A 23,448-nucleotide genomic window follows, 5' to 3' on the forward strand; every position below is an offset into this window, starting at 1 on the left:
TTTATTCTGTCCTGAAACTCTTTTATTGGGAAGTTGCACGAACAAGCCCGACAGCTGTGCCGCATCCAGAGCAGGAACAGGGGGAGGAGGGATGATGATGAAAACTACATGTTGGCCTGAGGCATGATGGGAATTGCTTTAAAAGACAAGGACATCAGGGACCAAACAGCATCACGTGACTGCTGAAGAAGTTTATTGGTCGCATCTTGTCTGGCTGCTGTCTGAGGTCACAGTGCACATGGTGTGGAAATGAATCTTAGGTTTGTAAAGGCACAGAATGAGAGCAGCCTGAATCACCGGACAGCCTGGACGGGGAGGACAATCGCCCAAGTGTTAGTTCACTTCCTGTAACTCCACTTTTCACTGAGTCACCTCCTGTGATTTGACTAACATTTCTTGCATTCAGCCGTGATTTTGTCACCTGGACAGAAGTGTTTACAATTCATGTGTAAATTTTTAGATTTAAGGGTATTTAATTAGATTTTCTTATTTGTTTGTTTTGCATTCAGTGACGATTTTGCTATCAAAGATTTTTTACATGATAATGGTTTTGACTTAGTAAGAAAAGTGAGAAGAATTATGTGACTGTATAGTTGTAAACCTTCACATTATTGACTCAAACTTTAGTATTTTCTGCTCCAGTGTTGTACGGTCTCCTGAGCTCAGATCAGAAACCTGATACCCAGGCGGCCGAGCATCCAAATATAAACGTTGTCTGATGTTAGGTTTCATGTTGCCATGATCTGCTCTGTGTTGGGTGGACCAGCTTGAATTTGTTCTGTCTCGTGGACTGCTTTTGTTTTTGATAGCAATGGACTAAATAGGATGGAAAATCCTTTAAAATGGGACATAGATTCACAAAAAAGACAGAACGCTGTTCTGTTCTTTCCATATGTTACTGTGAAAGGAAAGACAGCATTTTAATTTAGGTGTGAATGAACTTTAGATCAGTACAAATGTAACCGTGTAGGCTCACAAATAAAAAGCAAAAGATGCGCCAGTCACTTGTGGATTGCTGTTAGTAACAAAGGCAGCCACTGACTTTGTTGTAGCTGCTAATGTGTTCAGTTATGACTCCCGGAGGCAGAAAGTTTCCATCAGAAAGGCCTGGGATCATAGTTTCGCTTCATGTCAGTCTGTGTTGAGCTTTTTGAATTGAGCACAATTCTCTGTTTAGCTAAGTATTGTCTACATTTCCTGCCCTCTTTGCTTGTTTTGTCAAATCGACGCCCACATTATTACAGTGTGCTGAGCATCATGAAGTCCATGGTAACAGGCTTTCATTGGTCTGAGCTCCTGACGCTGCTCTTTGTGTTCTGAGATGAAAATCTTAAGAGATTGGAATCAATTTAATAACAGTGTTGTGGAAAGGAATGTAGTACTTCTAAACTGCGTAAAACGAGCCGTGTGTGTATTGTAATTTGTAGTTATGGGTTCGGGCTTGTATACTGGAGGAAATAGAAAAAGATCCGTGCTGGGTGTTTATTGGATATGGTTTGGTTTCCTGCAGATGAATCCACCGTCCCTCAGAGGGCCACAATGTGTCCCCAGATAATCTGCAAGCTCGGTGGCTTTTGACTTCTCATTGTAATAAAGTTTTCCTTTGGCTCAAGGTGGATGTTTGAACAGGCTGTGTGAAAAGCGGGATACAGCTATTGAGCTGGACGACTGTAACTGTGCTAACTCATTTACATTGATTTATACCAATTAAGATACACTCATTTCACTTTGTGTTTTAGAGTATTGGTCAAAATTGATAATGTTGTTAAGTGCACCCAAACTGGCTCTGTACCACACTTTCCAACACACTCGCATTGTTAAAGTGTGAATGTATTTAAGTCCAGTATGTCTTTCTTTTTCACACAGTTCTGTTGTATAACGCGTCTTTCATGGAACATAACAGACGCCTGATCAGCAATTCGAGGCGTGTCTCTTCAGCCTTCTCACTTGCTCTTATATCTGATATCTGTATCAGTGTTATATTGTGTACAGATGTCAGCACATTGTATGTTTACACCGACCTAAGATCTGAACACAGTGTGAACCAGACTACCTCCACATGTGTTCAGGCAGATCTGATCAAATTCTAATTACAGCGCACAAGTTTTCTTTATCTGGTTGATGTGTTAGGATACAGATTTTAACACCAGGTGTACACAGGCTCTTTATGAGACGTATCTGATGTTTCTCTCCTCATCAACCAGGACGTGGAGGTGCCTCTGCATCTGCTGCGTTACGTCTGTCTGTTCTGTGGGAAGCACGGTCTCTCCCTCATGAAGGAGTGCTTCGAGTCGGGCACTCCGGAGAGCCTCCCCTTCCCCATCGCCCACGCCTTCATCACCATCGTCTCCAACGTGAGTCCACTAACCCGAATCCAAATGCTGCTTGCTGACTGTCATTTTAAAAGCCTCGTTCTTCACAAGATTTATCCCTAAATGTCAGCTCAGAGTAACATTCTAAAGTCAGGAATTCGTAGATAAAAGAAAGACTGGGAAAGCCAGTTATGAGGTTGATTTGAAGCGAAGGTGATGCTTTTGCCAGTTTAATAGATACACCTTGCCAAACCTAATATAGTCTAGTAGAACAACCCTGTAAAAAATCCCAGTTATAATTTTCAGTTTTGAAACTGTTGTGCTGTTGAATTATATTGCTTTATACTGACGCACTGTTTCTAATATTTAATCTATCCTCATTGATAAAAACAGGACTGACAACATATGAGACTGCAATATTTTTAGCTTGGCGTGCCTGATAATCTGCAGACTATGGTAATCTGCTGTGTTTTTGTGTGCTGACGTGAGTTTGATGTTATGTTTTTGGTCCTGCCCACAGATCCGAATATGGTTGCACATTCCTGCGGTCATGCAGCACATCATACCGTTCCGCACCTATGTAATACGGTGAGTTTACTCCAAACAGATGTGTCAGTGTGAACAGAGGCTACAGTTTGCTTTTATAAGGGAATAAAGTAGGAAATGTTCCACAGCCATGCGCTGGTGAGTTTCATTTGTTCCTGATGAGTTTGTTTACTGTGGGAAAACATTTCCCAAACGTAGCTAAAATGTAGCTACGTTTTGGACATCAGTCATTTCATCTCTTGAACTACCCAATAAAATTCCATATAATTATCAGTGGGATCGTAGGATATTTATCTCCCATGTGCCTGTCTGTATTCAGATTTGCAGAGGAACCTTTCCTGCTGATGCTTGTTGGTAAAGTAAATTGAATTCAGAAGCCTCTGCTGTCATTGGCCCCAAGGAGAAAAGTTTTCCAGTTTAACTCTGAGCGCCTGCACTCTGCTGCAGGCCTGTCTGTTGTTTGTGTATGACTGAGTAGCTGCCATTTTGTTGAACACCTTGCTTCCCTGTCAGCACAGCGGCCCACAGCTCCTCTGCTTGAGTCAGACGGGAAGAAATGTAGCTCCTGCAGAGGATTGGTGTTGACTGTTTGATTCAAATCAGAGCAAACCAAAGATCTACATTAACCAACAACCCTCGCCTGTGTTATTCTGTGTGGTCAAATGTTAAGATCTTACTCATTGCACCCTTAAATGCTTTAGAAAACCGCGTTAGCTACAGCGTCCAGGTGTGTCTCTCTGGCGCTGAAGTGATGGAGCCAGACGTGGCTGATTTAGTCTGCGGCTCTTTCCCTCTCCGTCTCTCTCACTCAGTCAGTCAGTGCACATCGCTCATTCGTGCCTTCTCCCCCAAATACCAAAGTACCACACATGTGTTGCTAGGAAGAGCTTCCGTCACCATGGCAACAGTTGCCAGGCCTCTGGTGAACCTCTCCTCACATGACCCTAGAGGAGGCAGAGCGCTCGCAGGCCTGGTCACGTGACACAGGCAGGCTGAGGCTCTGCTGCCTCGCCGACCCTTCTGTCTCTCTGAGCAGAGGCTCACATCTGAACAAAATGATGACTGTCATAAAAGCGATTAAAGGGTCATTCCCTGATTTCATTAAAACACCCAGTTCCCTCAAAATATCCATGTAGCTCACCTTCTCAGCTTTTCAGCATCATCCAGGAACAGCCTTTGTCTCTTAAGATCTTAGATTAGCTTCGGTTTTATCTCCACTGAGGAGAAGATTCTTCGTCATCCATCGGCCTGACAGGAAACGAAAGGGCAGTACACACCAGCGGCGTATGATGCGCGACAAAAAGCACGAGTACAGGCACTTGAAGTAATAGGATTAGGGATCAGGGATATCAATGTGGATTCATAGCGGAGTAAAGCTGTATAAGAAGACGTAAAACACAAAATGTTATGCTAATGATAAATGATATGTTGCAGTGCAGCCTCACTGCTAGATGCCAGTAAATCCTCCACACTGGACCTGTAAGACTAGACCGTGAGAGGGCTGTGAACCTCACTCAAACCCTGATAGGCCATGCAAACTTTGAAGCTGAATGATTTAGTTAAGTGTGGTCAAATGAAATGTGAATGAACAAAATGACCGAAGTTATAATTCAAATCAGAAATGGTCTGATTAAAGGATAAGTACAAATCCGAGCAAGCAGTCAGTGCCAGCTTTGTGGAAACCACAAAGCCAGCTACCCCAGCTTGGACTGACGACTGGATGAGTCAGCAGCACTCTGCTGATCAGATGTCTCGAAGTACGCCTACACAGGCCTGGGAAAGGACTGCAATTGAAAATGATTCTCAGGCGGACTAACAGAGTCTTTCAGGTGTTTCACAAGTTGGATTCATCGACAAAAATGTGAAACTGAGATTGAAAAAGAAAATTTCGAGCTCGCTGCTGTCACAGATGACGTCCTTTGAATTGATATTTCAGCTGAATTCAGCAGTCCTCTTTGTTATGCAGTTGTGATGTATCTTTACATGATCAACTAAGACTTTATTTCTCCCAAGATGGGGAAATTCACCTGCTACAGCAACAAAATAAAAAAAGGAGAAGTAGAAAAAACAGTAGAACAAAATAGAGATACAAATAAGATCAACTGAAGGCGAGGTCAGTGCTGCACACCAGCTGCTCAGATTCCTTCTGGTGGATGTTTTCCTGTCAGAGGTGCTGGTGGTCAATTTTGGAGATCTGAGGAAGGTGGGGGTGTTCCTGCCGAAGTGGATGTAGTGAAAACAAAGGATTTGAGAATCATGTCATGCTGAAATGGTCACAAATCAAAAACTAAATGTCATTCTGTGTTTTTTAAATAATTAGCAATGAACACATTCCCACAGAGATGTTGTCATTTTGGATTAAATTAAAGTTCTGAATCTGACTTTAACAAAGGGCTTCTTCCAGTCCAGACATGAGCATTGAGAATAGTAGTGGTCAATTCTTTTGTCATTAAAAACTCATTAAATGCTGGACGCTGTCTGCAGGTATCTCTGTAAGCTGTCAGACCAGGAGCTGCGGCAGAGTGCAGCGCGCAACATGGCCGACCTGATGTGGAGCACGGTGAAGGAGCCGCTGGACAGCGCGCTGTGCTTCGACAAGGAGAGCCTGGACCTCGCCTTCAAATACTTCATGTCCCCCACGCTCACCATGAGGCTGGCAGGACTCAGCCAAATCACAGTGAGTCACACTCCAAACGTGGCTGGAAACACTCACACCATCGCTTCAGTTAGGTTAATTTTTAGGGGGTTTACATGAAGCTCGCCACAGTAGCACCAAACAGCCGTCCTATGAGAGACTTCTAAGATTTATTCTGGTTCTGCATCCAGACAGATCTGTTTCTGTCCTTCTTTCTCTCACCATCAGCACTGACTTTGCATTCATCAAGACTTTGTAGTCTTGGGAGTTTAAATTAAACTTAAAAAAGTAAGTATTGTAAAGATAGAAGGACTCAGCTTGTTGGGCTCAACTCCACGTTGTTGTTGCTGTAATAAGATGCAGCTATGCTTTGAGATGTATATGAACTACAGTATGTACGGCATGCTACATGCCAATGTTGGGATCTTTACAGTGTAACATTTTGCATGTTAATACACTCACAGTTAGTGTGTTAGCATTATAGCTTGTAACATTTAGCATCCGCATACAGCCAGCACTCGAACATGACAGTTATTACCAGCTGGTACGTTAACGCTAACATTCAGTATATAACACTTTAAGCCATAGCTGCTTAGCATTTCTGTGTACAGTTTTTGAATTAGAAAATTCAAATGCTGAGCATGTGATGTTTAGCAATTAGCATGTTAGCTTATATGAATGAATAGTATTGAGGAATATTTTATTCCCCCCAGCGGATAATAAGTGACTGTACTATAAAACCTCCAGTGTGTCCAGTTATCTTATATTGTAAAATACTAATATTTTGTGTTTTATTAGTTGTAGTGTAGTTAGAGCGCTAATATAAATAAACCTACTGTTGATTAATATTCAATCTGAATATGTATCCTGAAGTCAACAATTTTAATGTTAAAAAGTGTGTTAACACCATATGATGACTGTGGACCTGATGGAAAAAATAGGACCTTCATCCAGCAAAGGCTGGTGCTTCATTTAATCAATTGGTTTTAGTTTATAGAGGCCAACAAAGACCCCAGACACAATTTGAAGCTTGGCTCTGTCTGTATTTCCCTGGAAACAGTGATAATTACAGCCAAGAGGCCGTTTGTCAGCCAACAGCTTTCTTTTAATTTGAAGGTTATAGCATGGCACTGATGGGAAATAACCTTGTACAAAGATGTATGATGCACCGTTTCTTCACTCATCATGGAATAAGTGTATCTGTGTTTCCTCAGAACCAACTCCACACCTTCAATGACGTCTGCAACAATGAGTCACTGGTGTCCGACACGGAAACGTAAGTTAGTTCAAAGCATCGAATGCCTGCGCGCAAAGGAGCCCATTAAGTCGAGCTCCTGTTAACCTGCGTGCGACTTCACTGGATGTCTCTTAACGCCTCATCCTGGTTCTGTTGTGTCCCTCCAGGTCCATAGCAAAAGAACTAGCTGACTGGCTGATCCACAACAACGTGGTGGAGCACATATTTGGACCAAATTTGCACATTGAGGTGAGAGCTTTGATACAGTGACGTGAACTGACCGCAAATGTCCACAAACGTTGCCTTTTTCAACTAAATCCAACACATTTTTTGTTTTATTGTGTTAAAATGCAATGCATTCTCTCAAACCTGCAAGTGTTTTTACTTAAACAGCACAACACTGGAGAGTGGAGGTCAGTTACTTTCTCCAAGCACTGCTGATTTTGTGTGTGTGTCTGTGTGTTTTCCAGATCATTAAACAGTGCCAAGTGATCCTGAACTTCTTGGCTGCTGAGGGCCGACTCAGCACGCAGCATGTGGACTGTATTTGGGCTGCAGCTCAGGTAAGAAAGCACCGAGTTACACCTGACTGTATTCCACACCATGAATGTGTTTGTTACTCTGTGGAACAGCTATTATTATAGCAGTTATTTCATGGTTATCAACCACATACTATATGCTGACTGGCTTGGTCTATTTGGAGTTCTAATATTTTGACTTTTTAACAGTTATTATTAGTTTGGAACGTGTCTATATATGTGTGTGAGGGGGGGAAACTTTTCCAGCTTCAGTTGTAGATGTCTACACTAAATATTAACACTTGCCTTCTCAATTGAAATAGCTTCTTTGTTTATATAGAATCAGCTTGTTGATCAGAACAAACAATGCAGTCCTCCATCAGAGTGAAAGTGGAAACACATTCTTAGGTATTCACTAGTGAGAAGGGGTGGATTTGTAACTTTCGGCAAACTATGCAGATGTTAGGACTGTTAATTAGTGGAGAATAAAAAGAATATAGAAATATAGAACTGACTTAATCATAATAATGTACTTATATGTTGAATAGTTTAAAATCAAAATATTGTATACAGACCATATTTAAGTACAAAAGCATTGGTGTGTCAGTCAAATATGAAATCCTTAGCTCTGCTCTGCTCTTTGTTTGGTGTTTTAGTTGAAACACTGCAGCCGTTACATCCACGACCTTTTCCCTTCACTCATCAAAAACCTGGACCCAGTGCCTCTCCGCCACGTCCTCAACCTGGTGTCAGGCCTGCACCCCAGCGCACACACCGAGCAGGTACACACACACACACACACACACACGCGCACACACACAGCCTCAGCCTCTCAAAAATGACTTTGCAATCTTCACCAGACTGTTGAATTTTAAGGTGTTGGGTTTCTATGATAACCACTCATGCGTCTCCCTCCTCAGACATTGTACCTGGCCTCCATGCTGATCAAGGCTCTGTGGAACAACGCCCTGGCAGCCAAAGCCCAGCTCTCCAAACAGAGCTCCTTCGCCTCACTGCTCAACACTAACATCCCCATGGGCAACAAGAAAGGTCAGTCTGGATTCATGTACGGCTCCAGCAAATTAACTCGTTTGAATTTAAATTAAAAAGTTTGAGCATGGAAATATACGTACAGTAAAGCACCAAATGTACTAGACTAATATATATTATTGTATTATAATTATTGATGGAAATACCCAAGTAAAGTTTCTTTATCGTACTTAAATGTACTTAATGTTGTGACTTTCCACCACTGCACCTTGGTTTTGTTTTAGATTGAAGTCTGACAGTGGCAGTGAAATAAGACAATGTAGGCTCCTCAGACTGTTTGCATCCTTCCTCCGCCAGCATCTAAACCACTGTGGGAGTCAACTGTGAATGTTTATGTGGCAGCTTTCAATGTCTGTCTCACAGGAAGTTTTCAGTCTGGTTTCTGATTCTCAGTCTGTCGTCTTGTCTGGTCTCAGGTTCACCAGCTGCCAGTCCCGACAGCAGTGACAACAGTGACACTCAACACAGTGGAGGCAGCGACATGGAGATGGACGACCAGATGATGACTGGCAGCAAGAGGAGCCAGCAGAGACTGTCTGACACTGAGGTACACACACACACACACACACACACACACACACACACACACACACACACACACACACACACACACACACACACACACACACACACACACACACGTACATACATACATACTGGATCCTACGCTCTACACTTTTTTGTTGTCTTTGTTTTGGTTAATTTTCATGTCATTAATTCAGCAGATGCAGAGTCACTTTCTCTTGCACAGCTGCTGATGGAACTTGAAACATTTGAGCTGCATATATGAAACTTTAAATGTTTTGAGCATGTGAGATTTAAACAGTGGGAGTTTCTGAAGACACCAAATATGTCAGACTGAATTTGGGGTGGACATGTGTACGGGGTGATGTACAGGACAGCTAGAATATTTACATTTTAGGGAACGTTGCAGACATATGAAACGATGAGTCCTGATTGGGTCTCTGTTGTTTCCTCAGGAGTCGATGCAGGGCAGCTCTGATGAGACAGCCAACAGTGTGGAGGAGGGCAGCAGCGGGCCGGGCAGCAGCAGCGGCCGCAGCGAGGCCTCCAGCAACGAAGCCGCCTCCAGCCGAGCCAGCCAATCAGCCGGGAGCCCTGGCAGTGAGATGCACTCTGATGACATGGCGGACAGTGAAGCCTTAAAGGAGGAGGAGGAGGATGATGAAGAGGAAGACGATGAGGAGGACGATGATGACGATGAAGAGGATGAAGATGAAGGGAACCGGTCGGCTGCTGAGGGTGGGCAGCAGAAAGAGCCCAGGGAGCAGACGGAGTCGAGGAAGAGGAAAGCGGGGGAGGCACTCGGCGAGGGGCCGAGCCAGGGGGCGGGGCCCAGCGGCTCTGGCGCTGGCGCCAAGCCCAAGGTTCTCCCCTTCAACCCAGAGACTTCTGCTGTCATGGTTACAGCGGCGTCAACATCATTGGAGGGCCGGATGAGGATGTTGGACGCCTGTTCTGCCTCTTCGTCCGCTCGGCCCGATGGGACGGAGCCTCAGCAGCAGCCGTCAGACATCGGCCCCTCACAGTTGGTACAGGGGCCTCAGGAGCCTCCGTGCCTGCCAAGGCCCGGCGACTTCCTGGGAGAGGCCATGGGCAGTGAACTCTTTAACTGCCGGCGCTTCATTGGCCCCCAGCACCACCACCATCACCATCACCACCACCACCATCACGAAGGGTAAGGCCGTCGTTCTGCAGCTTTGTCACCAACTCGGTTCGTGTTTTCACCGACAAGGAAACAGACTGAAGCCTCACCCAGAGGCAGTTAGAGGCTGCAGTGCTCTCTGCAAATAATGATCAATGCAAGGTTTAATAGAAGGTTTATGTCTATCAAGAAAATACAGTCTGATTGATCTTTAATGGATCTGCTCCTCTGTCTCCTTTATAAAACCCTCCCTCAGTCCCATGGTGGAGGACATGCTGAGTGCTGACGACGTGAGCTGCAGCAGCTCCCAGGTCAGCGCAAAGTCGGAGAAGAACATGGCCGACTTTGATGGCGAGGAGTCGGGCTGTGAGGAGGAGCTGGTCCAGATCAACTCTCACGCTGAGCTCAGCTCCCACCTCCAGCAGCACCTTCCCAACCTGGCCTCCATCTACCATGAGCATCTGGTTCAAGGTGAATCGAGCTCAAGGCCTTGAAAAGTTTGGAATAATCTGATTATTTTGACTAAAACAACAGCTTGTTTTTTCTCTTAGTTTTTGTGTTAAATCACCAAGAACCAGAGAAGCTAATGTTGTGAGCTCTCTAATCTCTGCAGGGCCGGCCGTCCATAAGCACCAGTACTCCAGCAGCCACGCTGTGACTGACATCAACCTGGACAACGTTTGTAAGAAGGGCAACACTCTGCTGTGGGACCTGGTGCAGGACGAGGACGCGGTATGACTTCAAACCAGCTCTCCAACTTCACGTGTTGATAGATGATGCTTTAGCAAGCCACAAACAACAGGCTGCAGTGACTTCCTGTAGTCTGCACAGTTTCCTTCCTTTAATAAACTGAGATGAAAACCTTTGATACGTTACCAAACAGTTTTAATATTAAGAGTCTTAGTTTCTTCGTCTCTGATGACCAGAGGTGATAATAAGTGTTCTCATTAGAAGATTCATGATCAAAAACTGGAAGCACCAGCAGCTGAGAAAAATAAAAGCACCAAACTAATACTTGAATAGAAGCAGGCCTTGATAAGGAACTGTTCAGTCCATTAGAGGTGAAAAAGCACAAGTCAAGGCCAGAAATGCTGAAACATCCAGTCTGACTCAGTGTGATCTCATTTTGACTCTGTGTGTTTTTAGATTCATCTGTCTGAAGGTCTGATTAATGAAGCAGAAAAGCTGTTGTGCTCGCTCGTCTGTTGGTTCACTGACAGACAGATCCGAATGCGCTTCATCGAGGGTTGCCTTGACAACTTAGCCCACCACAGGTAAGAGTGACCCCCCGCCAGACCATTGGCCTGACTGTGTGTCAGGTTTCCACTGGATTTAATCATTTCCACAAGCAAACTGTTAAAATAATAGATTTTTTTGAAACATTCATAGATTGAATGTCTGAGCACTGTGTCGGTTTGTAACCTGGAAAATATTTCATGGTGTTGAACATGTTGGAAGAGGATCATTCCTGTGTCTGCTGTTCTGGCTTTACAGTCAAAAAAGCATAAATAACATCTTTTATGACCCAGTCTGCAAAACCTAAGTGAAACAGAGCAAAAAAACTGCTGAGCAGCACAATAATATTTCCAAATAACTTTTCCTTTTGTCCTCGTTTTTGACCCTTTTCATCTACCCTCAGGTCTGTTGTGGTTTCCTTGCGTCTACTACCCAAACTTTTTGGCACTTTTCAGCAGTTTGGCTCCAGCTATGACACTCACTGGATCACCATGTAAGTAATGTTTCATATTTTAAATATCATTGCAGCTCTTACCAACCATATGCCCTTAGTTCAGATTAATGTGCTGAAGGTCAGGTGTACTTCAAGCTGTGTCTTCAGTATTTTCTTAGAACTTCTGTTACAGTTTTTCCTGCATTCGTATCAAACTTCCACTGGTCTTAAGATTCATGAGCATTGCACTGATTGTGCTTGCCGGTTCTGTCAGGTGGGCCGAGAAGGAACTGCACATGATGAAGCTGTTCTTTGACAACCTGCAGCACTACATCCAGGAAGTCCGTGAACACCGGCACAAGTTTGCACTGTAAGTCTGTCGGCCCTTCACCTCGGTCTCACACAGTTGTGGTTCACCACAAAGTGCTAAACAGAGCTGCTGATGTCTTTACAAAAAAATAAATCACTGTTGAACATAAAGTAAGTTGAACCTAAACTCAAACATTCTGGATTTCAGTACAATCGTGTGTTTTCTCTGTTCAGAAACTGTCATCATCTCCTCTGATATGTGGTTGCAGGTACAGCCACAGTGCAGAGGTCCAGGTCCGTCTGCAGTTCCTCACCTGTGTCTTCTCCACACTGGGCTCTCCAGACCACTTCAGTAAGATTCAGCTGATTCTGGATTTGAAAAGGGTTTATAGACAATTTAAGCACACAATTGTCCATCTTTGAAAACTCTATTAAAAAAATGATGTTATTTCGCTTGATAATCCACTAATGTTGCTGTCAAAATGAAGATTAAATTAAATGAAAATCACACTGATGACTCAAAATAGTTTTTTGCCTTGAAAAATATGAATCAACAGTTTAAAGTGGACGTGGTACAATTGTGTTGCTTGGCACTGTCAGCATGGGTGCATTTTCCAAAGAGAGGCAGAGACGGAGAGACGGAGAGTTTGGAAATGAACTCTGAATGACTGTTCGGTTTTCTTTGCCAGTCTTTGGGGAACGATGCTAAAATAGACCTCATTATGCAACCTGAGCTGCCCCACCGAGAACAATGCTGCTGCTGTCTGTCCGTGAGTGTGCGAGGGAGAATGACGCAACACTGATGAGGAGAAAATATGACCTGCTTCTAGTATTTTACCAGATTTAGTCGCAGTTTGATCACCCGCAGCCGTCATTTAAGTGTTATAACACTGACTGCGAGAAACCAAAAGTCAGGTGGTGAATAGAACGGCAGGATTCAGTCCAGATCAGAGGAATCTGGGAATTTGATATAGATTCTCCTTGAAAGTTGGAAGTGAACATGTGTGACTGTGCAGCATGATGTGTTGTCACCTTGGCTGAAAGCTAAAGGCCTCTCATAGCTGCTGACACTTAAAGAAAACCAGCATTTTTCTGCCTTTCTCTTTTGTCTGATTCATCTCCATCTCTTTTTGTCCTTGTTGTTCTTGTTTTTTTGTATCCTTCTTCCTTTTTTTTAAAAAAAAAAAAAGGACTTGAAAGATTTTTCTGTCTTTCTTTTAGTCATCAATACTGTTTAATTGTATCTTGGGGACCCACTTTGGAGTCACATCCTCAGGTTGGGAGCAGCTGCAGCGGTTTGTTGATTTAAGCTTGAGGGATGCTAAGAAAAGAAATGAGAGAAAAAGATGGACAGACATGTTTTTCACAGTCTGTATTTGTATTTGTGTTTGGGTGGAGTCTGTCTTTACATTTGATTGAGCTCCTGTGTGTAATTGTGTGTGTTTTTCTGTCTCTCAGGGTTGAGTTTGGAACAGGTGGACATCCTGTGGCACTGCCTGGTGGAGGACGCTGAGTGCTACGACGACGCGCTGCACTGGTTCCTCAATCAGGTCCGCAGCAAGGACCAGCATGCTATGGGAATGGAGACCTACAAACATCTGTTCCTGGAGAAGGTAGGGACAAGGATGGGACAAGGAGGGAGCACACAAACACTCTACAATGTAGAAGACTTAGAGGTTTGCAAAAAATGTCAGACTTCAGAAATGATGCACATCAGAATCATGCAAACAAGGACATGAAGGTTCTTGATTAAGGTCAAAACCAGGATAAGGCTCAAAACCTGGTTTCTAGATTGTATGTAAACATACTCAGTGACTCTCAAACATTTTGCTCTGAGATGTTTGTCCGGAAAACTTCTGCTGAGCATTGATCGATTGTGTTTGGGTAAATGTTGGACCAAACAGAGAACTGTGTGATGACTGCCGCCTCTAGAGGTTAATAAAACATGATGAACACAACTGAATCATGATTTAGCAACTGCATGACTCACTTCTTTCCTCAGGCGAATTTAGAAATGATTTTGGTGGGTAGTCTCTCCAACCAACCAAAACTGTTCATCTCTGTCAGACTGGGACCTCTCCCAGCATGTGTCGAGGGATAATTGAGACGGAATTTGACAGAATTTCCAGAATAGCAACCATGTTTTTCTTCAAAGAAACAAAGGCTAGTGAGAGCCCAGTGAGTGGTGTGTTAGACAAACTGAAAGTCAGAAAAAGAGCTGTCATCTAATCCAGCAATCCAGCAAATTCATCCAAGATGAAGTCAGATAACAATGAGAGCAGTGATAAATGACCCAATTAACATATGAAGCAGTTTACAGCAGAATATATTCAACTGTTTGTGTCATGTATTTATCCCACTGGATGTTTTAAACTCAGCTGCAGTGGAGTGAGTGTTGATGTTAGTGTGTTTGTGTGCATTAACGTGTCTCCAGATGCCCCAGCTGAAGCCAGAGACCATCAGCATGACAGGCCTCAATCTCTTTCAACACCTCTGTAACTTAGCTCGCCTCGCCACTAGCGCACTGGACAACGCCTCCAGCTGTGAGGTAACAAACTCCTCTCAGCTTCATTCCTTCAAATTCGAAATAGTATTTAAGAAGGAAATATGTGTATGATGTAACTTACAGACCTTTCAGAACTTGAGATTTGTTTCTGTAGAAAAAAGACAATCTCAAGAGCTTAGCTGACATGTTAGCCAGTTAAAGCGCAGTCGACAGACCGTTGACTCACCGACCTGCCTGTCTCTGTCTGTGTGTCTGTTTGTCTGCAGTTGTGTGGGATGGACCAACTGTGGGGGATCGCCCTGAGAGCTCAGTCTGCTGATATCAGCCGAGCTGCAATCCAGTACATCAACTCCTACTACATCAACGGTTAGTTCACGTCCATCACTGACGTCATATATTAAGTGCCTGTCCAAACTCACCTTTGGATTTTAATGTTTTATATCTTGAACGTAGAAACTACTTTTTATGTCAGAGTGTAGTAAGATTAAGTTTTACTGTGTGACAGTGGACCTTTTTAAATTTCAGTTTTTCTCCTGCATCTTGTCTTATGTATGTTGACTCCTCCAGCTGGTAAGACAGGCCTGGAGAAGGAGCAGGAGTTTATCAGGAAGTGTATGGAGAGTCTGCTGATGGCCTCAGCCAACCTGGAAAAGGACGCCCACTCCAGCCTGACCAGCATCGAGAGGGGCCTGCTCATGCTCAAAACACACCTGGAGGCCTTTCGACGCAGGTACATGCAGTCAGTATGTACAGCGTTAATTAAGATACTGACTGTGTATAAACACAACAATCAACGACACATTGTTTCTTGTCCCTGTCAGGTTCGCGTACCACCTGCGGCAGTGGCAGATCGAGGGGACGGGAATCAGCAGCCACCTGAAGGCTCTGAGTGACAAACAGTCTCTGCCGCTCAGGATCGTCTGTCAGCCCGCCGGCCTTCCAGATAAGGTGACAGATATTCGCATTTGACACGACAAACCACCAATCTCCACTCAGAAACAGTGTACAGCTACATCTGACTTGTCACAAAGCTAAGATGAGGAGGTTTCGAGATCGGTCTTGCATAAGAAGTAGAATTATACGGTATGTCGATGCTTATAATAATGTCAGCTTCCATGTTTGTATGTGATGAAAATATTTGACTGCAGTTCAGAAAGCGTCAAGTTATGAAATTATGTCACGGGTGTGTGATTTAAGTCTTTTTTTGTCATTATTTCATCTTTTAAATTACTCTGGTACATCAGAGTCCCATGAAAACTTATTTCCACTATATGTAGAACTTTCAAATTCAGCACGTTGTGGCTTCAAACAGTGTCAATGCAGAATATCAGTCTAGCTCTGTGTTTTCATTAGAAGTGAATCTTTCAAGCCAAAGTTGATTGAAATTGAAACGAGTTGATTCATTTATACAATGGTTTTTTTTGCAGATGACCATCGAGATGTACCCCAGCGACCAGGTAGCAGACCTGCGAGCTGAGGTGACCCACTGGTACGAGAACCTGCAGAAGGAGCAGATGAACCAGCAGGCTCAGCTGCAGGAGTTCGGCCAGAGCGGACGGCAGCCAGGAGACTTTCCAGGTCCCACAGATCCTCCCCGTTATTGTTTACTTACAAACAAACATCACTGGTTCACTTTAACAGCTGTCTCGCTGTCAGTAGATTGTCCTTGTTTGTGAGCTCATGTGTGAAGTCTGTCTTGTCTCCTGCAGGTGGTTTGATGGGACCAGTCAGGATGATCTCCTCTGGCCACGAGCTGACCACAGACTACGATGAGAAGACCCTGCATGAGCTGGGCTTCAAAGACATGCAGGTGATTGTCCAGTTTCTTTCCCGATGAAGATGTTTCATGTTTGAGTTTTCCTTTTAGTCCATCCAAAAGTCTGCAAATTTGTTGTACGTGTACTTTCATTTGAAATGTACAACACAGATGAATTATCACAATTGTCTGTTTGATCCCAGATGGTGTTTGTGTCTCTGGGAGCTCCGCGGAGGGAGAGGAAGGGGGAGGGCATCCAGCTGCCAGCCTCCTGTCTGCCTCCTCCACAGAAGGAGCACATCCCCATGCTGCTGCTCCTCCAGGAGCCACACCTCACCACGCTGTTCGACCTGCTGGAGATGCTGGCCTGCTTCAAACCGCCAAGCCCCAACACCGAGAAGGTCCACGAAAACCCTGAGGTGGGTGTCTCTGCCTCAGCATGTCACACTGGAAGTATTCTGACACGCAGAGCATTTTTTTTTAACAGGATGGAAATATGTGAGCTTCAAAATAAAGTGTGTGTGTGTGTCTGTGTCCATGCAGAGTATGCGGTGTGAGGAGCTTCACCTCCATGCAGAGAATCTGTCTCGTCGGGTTTGGGAACTGCTGATGCTGCTTCCTACATGTCCCAAGATGCTGCAGGCCTTCCAGAACATCTCCGACGACACGGTGAGCCACTCAAACAACTTAGATGGCTTCATGGTTGAATAAGAAAAGAACAAATTCTGGTCTCAGTCCCTCAGAATCGAAGAGACAGATTTAATTTCTAGAGTTCACATTTTGCACTAACATTCAATAATCTTATACAGAAAAGAGGAAACACAAGAGATCAATGTCTAAACCTACAGGAGGAGGAAAGGGACACTGTAGCCACAAATTGTTCTGTGGTTTTTCTGTCCAGCACTGAGTAACTGAACTTGTTTTTGATTGTGTGTGTGTGTGTGTGTGTGTGTGTGTGTGTGTGTGTGTGTGTGTGTGTGTGTGTGTGTGTGTGTGTGTGTGTGTGTGTGTGTGTGTGTGTGTGTGTGTGTGTGTGTGTGTGTGTGTGTGTGTGTGTGTGTGTGTGTGTGTGTGTGTGTAGAATGGGGAGGGTCTTTGCTGGAAGGAGCTACTGAGGATTAAGAGTCCCCACAAGCTGCTGTACGCTCTGGAGATCATCGAGGCTCTGGGCAAACCCAACAGACGCATCCACCGAGAGTCCACTGTGAGAAAAACACTGATTTTTAAAGAGTTCTGTCCACATACAGAATAAGCAGTAAAGACAAAGATTATTGTCTCTTATAAGGACCCTTTAATCATACTTATCTGTTTTATGTACATGAACAGCATCATGCACACAGTTCAAATTAAAGGCTTTCAGCAAGTCAGTCATTAGCACTGATTCATCAGTGATATATATTAAATGTTGGTAGTCTAATAATCATTTGTCACTTAGACATAACAAAACATGGACTGTTTTCTTAGACTTGTGTATACGTGTGCGCGTGTGTGTTTCCAGGGCAGCTACAGTGATCTGTATCCCGACTCTGATGACTCCAGTGAGGATCAAATAGAAAACAGCAAGAACACGTGGAGCTGCAAGGTACAGCACAGCACATCACATTGTCTGTGACTGAAAATTACATCCATCTGTTTTTCACACAGCAAAACACACTCCCTATAAATTTAAGCAGTTGTTAAAGACGTACATAAGAGCACAAGACACAACAGCCCACAACAACATGGCAGTGTCTTTATGGATAGTTTCAAAGAAGTAAAAACACCAACAGTAAATTCAAACAGTTTTAGTGAGAGTCTTTTTCTTTCTGTGCTCCAGTTTGTTTCATCTGGAGGTCTGCAGCTGCTCCTGGAGATCTTCAACTCAGGCATCCTGGAGCCCAAAGACCAAGAGTCCTGGACAGTGGTGAGAGAGACTAGATCCCTTTGAGTGAATTTTCCAGTGGGGACACGGTTTCATAATCTGAGTGTAAATGTAACAAATGGTTTGATTTGCCTGTTTCTCAACAAAAGTGCATGTTGTGTCGCCTCAGTGCCACTTCTGGGATCTTTGTGTGTCTGGTTTTCATTTTGTTCTCCACCTGTCTCCTCTGCAGTGGCTGCTGGACTGCCTGGCCTGCTTGCTCAAGTTGATCTGCCAGTTTGCGGTGGACCCCGCAGACCTGGACCTGGCCTACCACGACGTCTTCTCCTGGTCTGGTCTCGCCGACAGCCAACGCAAACGGGCTTGGCCGGGGAAGTCCCGCAAGTCCACGGTAGAGCACGGGAAAGGCCTGCACATCCCTCGGCTGACGGAGGTAAATGTTCCGCCAGCTGGAAGAACAAACTGCTGATTGTTGAAGCAGCAGCAGTTTGGGACTTATTATCTGTCTGTTGGTTTCCAGGTGTTCCTCAGCCTCGTACAGGGTACCAACCTCATCCAGCGTTTGATCAATGTGGCCTACACCTACGACAACCTCGCACACAGGTGATAAACCACAGCGGTACAAAACATGTTCTTCTGGTATTTAAAATATATCAAGTATGATTTACATGCTGTCTTCTCATTCAACAGAGTTCTTAAAGCTCAGTCTGACCACAGGTCTCGACACGAAGGTGAGAACTTATTAAAAACGATGCTTATTAACATTTGGCATTCATGATGCGTATTTCAATTCTCTCAATATCTTTTAATCTAAGGAAGAACCTGCCTCAGAAGTCAATAAAAACAACAAAAACAGACATAATGCAGAAAAGAAAACTACCCAAGCTGTTATGTTTGTCAGGACATGAAGGTGACGTTTTCTGTTTTTTTTTTTCCATAAGTGACTCACTACTCCATGTGGCTGCTGGTGAGCTGGGCTCACTGCTCCTCCACAGTGAAGTCCAGTCTGGCCGACAGCGACCACCTTCACGACTGGCTGAAGAAACTTACGCTGCTGGTACCCGAGGTGAGCCAGTCCAAACATCTTCAGGTCCCACACACATTGACAGGCGAAGTAACCAAAATCACCTATGAGCACCTCTAAAGTGCTCATAGGTGTAACATGTTACATCTCATTTGTTTTATCTGAGCAAAAATACAAGTTGAGATTATATCTTGTTAAAAAAATGAGATGTAGCATGCGCATTAAGGAGGTTCATAGGTGCTGGTAGGTAGGTTTCTGTGGCTTTGGACAGAGCCAGGGTAGCTAGCTGTTTCCAGTCTTTAAGCTAAGCTAAGCTAACCAGCTGCTGGCTTCAGTTTCATGGAGATCAGACAGATATGAGAGTGGTATCGATCTTATCAGGAGTGGTATCACAAGAGAGCAAATAAGCAAAATGTTTAATTGAAGGCTCAGCTGACATTTAACTGTACTTTCACGTGATCTTAGCTTGCATATACACCACAGAAGAAGAGCACAGGGAAAGTTAAGTGACAGTAATTGAAGGAAAAATCTCTCCTTTTGAAACCACTAGTTACGAGTGGACTTCACAACAGTTGTTCTGATTTAAGGAGTCGATTGTAGAAGTTAACTAAAATGTTTCATCGGTTTGTTTTCTGATGTGTTGTTGTTGTTGTTTGCAGCCGGCTGTGAGACACGAGGCGTGTAACGGCCTCTACAAGCTCTCGCTCTCAGGTTTGGAGGGAGGAGAGTCCATCAACAGATCCTTCCTGCTGCTCGCTGCCTCCACGCTCCTCAAGTTCCTGCCTGATGCACAGGCCCTCAAACCCCTGAGGGTGGGTCTCACACACAGACACTCAAGCTGAACCCCACAGAAGGAAGAACATGTGCACGGAAAACTCATGTGCAAGCTACACTCTGTGTCAGTAGTCCTCAGGGGCAATGATCTGACTCCATTTGAGCTTTGCTACAGCGAAACCAGTTTGTTTCTGTCAGACATTTTCCCTCTGATTGGATTAATGCTCGAGAGACTGGGACACGTTCTGAATACAGTACAATACAGACCCCCTGTCAGAGTTCTCTGAAAAGACAATGTTTTTTTATTCAAAGTAATCGTTAATGATTTGTGTTGAATTTATTACGATGCTGCTGAATGTAGAATGTGATAAAATTGCTTTCAACTAGGGAATTTCATGGTAACGTGTACTTGCAGGTGGAGGACTATGAAGAGGAGCCTCTGTTGAGGACGGGCTGTAAGGAATACTTCTGGCTGCTCTGCAAACTCATTGACAACATCCACGTTAAAGACGCCAGCCAGGTGGGAACCCTACACCACAGCTCTGACGATCATATCGATCTGTAAGCTGCTGAAACGACCCCGGTTCCAAAAAAAAGTCTGGACTCTGTAAAACTTCAATAACGTAAATAAAAAATAATTTGATATTTTCCAAACAAACTAATATCCTTTATACAGTCATGTGTTCACAAAGTGGTGAACCTCACTCCATCCTTGCTTGTGAACAACTGAGCCTTTCCAGGAGGCCCCTTTCAAACGCAGTCATGATACGATCACCTGTTACCAATGAACCTGTTTACCAGGTGTTTTTGGAGCATTCCACTACTTTCCCAGTCTTCACTTGCTCCTGTCCCAACTTGAATGAAACATGTTGCCTCATCAAATGCAGAATAAGCAGATATTTACAAAAATCAATGAAGCTGATGAGGTCAAACATTAAATAAATGGTCTTTGTACTGTTTTAGTTGAGTGTATGTCGAAAAAGATTAGCAAATGATCACTTTCTGTTTTATGTATGTTTTACACAATCACAACTTTTTAGGAATCTGGGTTGTAGATTCAGTTGATAAACTGTCGGTTGCAATGATAAGAGATTTTTATGGTATGAAAACCATTTTATTATATGCATTTTCATAACAGTAATAGAATTCAATACTGTAGATAACAACATGTACGTTGTGTGATATATCATGGCGTACAAGGGACTTACACCGTTGCAGCCCCAGTTGGTAGTATTGTTTTGTGATGTTTTATTGAACTGTTGCTAGTATTGGTCTGTTTGAACTCACAGAAGGTCTCTCCCTCTCTGTCGCTGGCCGGCTCGATGCAGACCACCCTGCTGGACCTGGACGCCCTCGCCCGACACCTCGCCGACTGCATCAGGAGGTCGGACGGTCAAATCACTTAATACAAGAATTTTATACACAGTGAATTGTAACAGGGTCTGATATAAGGAGCGCTATAAGAAATGAGCTCACTTCTGATGAACTGGAGAACGTGTTGTTCAGTGTGGAAGTTTAACACTGACCCGCCATAACCTCAGTGCTCTTCTCTCCTCCAGCCGTGAGATCCTGGACCAGCAGGACGGGACGATCGAGGACGACGGGCTGACCGGCCTCCTGCGTCTCGCCACCAGCGTCCTCAAACACAAGCCTCCTTTCAAGTTCTCCCGTGAGGGTCAGGAGTTCCTCCGAGACGTCCACAACCTCCTCTTCCTCCTGCCCAGCCTGGCAGACCGCGCTCAGCCCAAATGCAAGTCCCACGCTGCCCGGGCCGCCGCCTACGACCTGCTGGTGGAGACGGTGAAGGGCTCAGTGGAGAACTACCGGCTGCTCCACAACTGGGTCATGTCACAGCACTTGCAGGGTGAGGACGCTGGCTGCTTCACTGTTTTGTGTGCATGTAGGTCAAAGTTCACAAAGTTCAAGTGAGATGATTCAAGCAATTTCTTTTTGAACAAATTTTTATGTTTTCTTATTTAAATGAAATGTCAAAACATTATCCAGACCTTTGCGTTATAAAGGCTGGAAATACTGCATAATATTACTGATAATCACCTCAGTTCAATGAAGAAAATCCTTGATTGATTTTGGCCACTAGGTGGCATAAAAACAAGCTGACTGACACACCGTAACACCTGCTGATAAAACATTTAATGTTTGCACATAAAGACACAAAGTCACATTATCATTTATTTGCCGTGGTCTTTCTGTCCACCTGATGAATGCGGGTCTGATATTCACTTGCTTGTTCTTGTTGGAAACTGATCTGCAAGCTACACTCTGTGTCAGAAGTCCTCTGGGACGATGATCTGACTCAATTTGAGCTTTGCTACAGTGACTCCAGTCTCTTTCTGTGAGGCATTGTCCCTCTGCTGGATTAATGCTGGAGAGACTGGGACAGCCCTTACAGTAAATGCCTTAAGCTTACAGCTGTGAGCTAAAAATGGCTGTATGTGTATGTATGTAACAGGTACCAAAAAAACCATTAAATACATCCATCATTCTTCTTTAGCCTCTCATGCTCCGTACAAGTGGGACTACTGGCCCCACGATGATGTTCGGGCCGAGTGCCGCTTTGTGGGTCTGACTAACCTGGGAGCAACCTGTTACCTGGCCTCCACCATCCAGCAGCTCTACATGATCCCTGAGGCCCGCCAGGCCGTCTTCACTGCCAAGGTCAGAACCTGCAAGACAGACTGAGGGCAAAGCACAGGAGTAGCACAGTTTCAAAACAAGAGAGTAGATTCTTACCGAGTGTGTGTGTGTGTGTGTGTGTGTGTGTGTGTGTGTGTGTGTGTGTGTGTGTGTGTGTGTGTGTGTGTGTGTGTGTGTGTGTGTGTGCGCGCGCGCAGTATGCTGAGGATATCAAACACAAGACTACACTACTGGAACTGCAGAAGATGTTCACATATCTGATGGTGAGTGTTACAATTATACTCATCGTCCTCTCCTTTGCATTTTGATCATAACGCCACAGAGAACAGAGGTGATGGTTTTTCATCATCTTGTAGATTTGTGCAGCTTGATGTCAAACATTTTTTTGTCTGCAGACAGTTTGAGGACTAATCTCATCTAAACGTGTCTTTTCCTCCTCCTCTGTCCCACACTTTGTCTCTCCAGGAGAGTGAGAGGAAAGCGTACAACCCTCGGCCGTTCTGTAAAACCTACACTATGGACAAACAGCCTCTCAACACTGGGGAGCAGAAGGACATGACCGAGTTCTTCACAGACCTCATCACCAAGATCGAGGAGATGTCCCAGGAGCTGGTAAACACACGCTGTTATTGACACGAGTCAAGTCAATAACAGCTCCTCACTGACAGACACAAGCTTATTGTTCTGTTTCAGAGGAAATGTTATTTCTGTCCAGCCAGTTTCCACTATTTATGTACGAATGGTTTCCAACAAGTTGGAAAGTTTTAATTTATAACTTGAACAATTTAGCAAACATTTGGAAAATTTGTGTTCATAATCGTTCTCAGTTCGACTACACAGAGAGACACACAACTAATGTAAGTCTGGCCTTAACCGCTGACCCAAAAATCAGCTTCAGGCTGTCCCTAATTAACCGGTCATTAGTCTCAC

The 23,448-nt window shown here is 44.2% G+C and overlaps 1 protein-coding gene across 3 annotated transcripts in view; it reads left to right on the forward strand.

Moving 5' to 3' along the window:
• The window catches only part of usp34 (ubiquitin specific peptidase 34), a 48,441-nt gene that overhangs the window by 10,963 nt on the left and 14,030 nt on the right, over positions 1 to 23,448 (forward strand). For 2 of the 3 annotated variants that reach the window (XM_070976241.1, XM_070976250.1), the window contains exons 5-43: positions 2,205 to 2,354; positions 2,833 to 2,900; positions 5,343 to 5,535; positions 6,708 to 6,769; positions 6,898 to 6,979; positions 7,201 to 7,293; positions 7,905 to 8,030; positions 8,169 to 8,298; positions 8,715 to 8,845; positions 9,279 to 9,997; positions 10,221 to 10,435; positions 10,578 to 10,696; positions 11,111 to 11,238; positions 11,604 to 11,693; positions 11,908 to 12,003; positions 12,212 to 12,294; positions 13,401 to 13,555; positions 14,377 to 14,490; positions 14,715 to 14,814; positions 15,016 to 15,178; positions 15,270 to 15,396; positions 15,876 to 16,026; positions 16,158 to 16,258; positions 16,408 to 16,623; positions 16,748 to 16,873; positions 17,286 to 17,408; positions 17,703 to 17,786; positions 18,021 to 18,107; positions 18,298 to 18,498; positions 18,586 to 18,668; positions 18,756 to 18,796; positions 19,007 to 19,131; positions 19,749 to 19,901; positions 20,279 to 20,383; positions 21,153 to 21,247; positions 21,423 to 21,727; positions 22,376 to 22,539; positions 22,716 to 22,781; positions 22,984 to 23,130. In XM_070976241.1, coding sequence (XP_070832342.1) covers positions 2,205 to 2,354; positions 2,833 to 2,900; positions 5,343 to 5,535; positions 6,708 to 6,769; positions 6,898 to 6,979; positions 7,201 to 7,293; positions 7,905 to 8,030; positions 8,169 to 8,298; positions 8,715 to 8,845; positions 9,279 to 9,997; positions 10,221 to 10,435; positions 10,578 to 10,696; positions 11,111 to 11,238; positions 11,604 to 11,693; positions 11,908 to 12,003; positions 12,212 to 12,294; positions 13,401 to 13,555; positions 14,377 to 14,490; positions 14,715 to 14,814; positions 15,016 to 15,178; positions 15,270 to 15,396; positions 15,876 to 16,026; positions 16,158 to 16,258; positions 16,408 to 16,623; positions 16,748 to 16,873; positions 17,286 to 17,408; positions 17,703 to 17,786; positions 18,021 to 18,107; positions 18,298 to 18,498; positions 18,586 to 18,668; positions 18,756 to 18,796; positions 19,007 to 19,131; positions 19,749 to 19,901; positions 20,279 to 20,383; positions 21,153 to 21,247; positions 21,423 to 21,727; positions 22,376 to 22,539; positions 22,716 to 22,781; positions 22,984 to 23,130 — 5,517 coding nt within the window. The remainder of the gene's footprint in view (positions 1 to 2,204; positions 2,355 to 2,832; positions 2,901 to 5,342; positions 5,536 to 6,707; positions 6,770 to 6,897; positions 6,980 to 7,200; positions 7,294 to 7,904; positions 8,031 to 8,168; positions 8,299 to 8,714; positions 8,846 to 9,278; positions 9,998 to 10,220; positions 10,436 to 10,577; positions 10,697 to 11,110; positions 11,239 to 11,603; positions 11,694 to 11,907; positions 12,004 to 12,211; positions 12,295 to 13,400; positions 13,556 to 14,376; positions 14,491 to 14,714; positions 14,815 to 15,015; positions 15,179 to 15,269; positions 15,397 to 15,875; positions 16,027 to 16,157; positions 16,259 to 16,407; positions 16,624 to 16,747; positions 16,874 to 17,285; positions 17,409 to 17,702; positions 17,787 to 18,020; positions 18,108 to 18,297; positions 18,499 to 18,585; positions 18,669 to 18,755; positions 18,797 to 19,006; positions 19,132 to 19,748; positions 19,902 to 20,278; positions 20,384 to 21,152; positions 21,248 to 21,422; positions 21,728 to 22,375; positions 22,540 to 22,715; positions 22,782 to 22,983; positions 23,131 to 23,448) is intronic. The other variant, XM_070976258.1, reaches the window with a different exon arrangement.

Source organism: Chaetodon trifascialis, chromosome 2 (genome assembly GCF_039877785.1).
Source record: "Chaetodon trifascialis isolate fChaTrf1 chromosome 2, fChaTrf1.hap1, whole genome shotgun sequence".
Lineage (NCBI taxonomy): Eukaryota > Metazoa > Chordata > Actinopteri > Chaetodontiformes > Chaetodontidae > Chaetodon > Chaetodon trifascialis.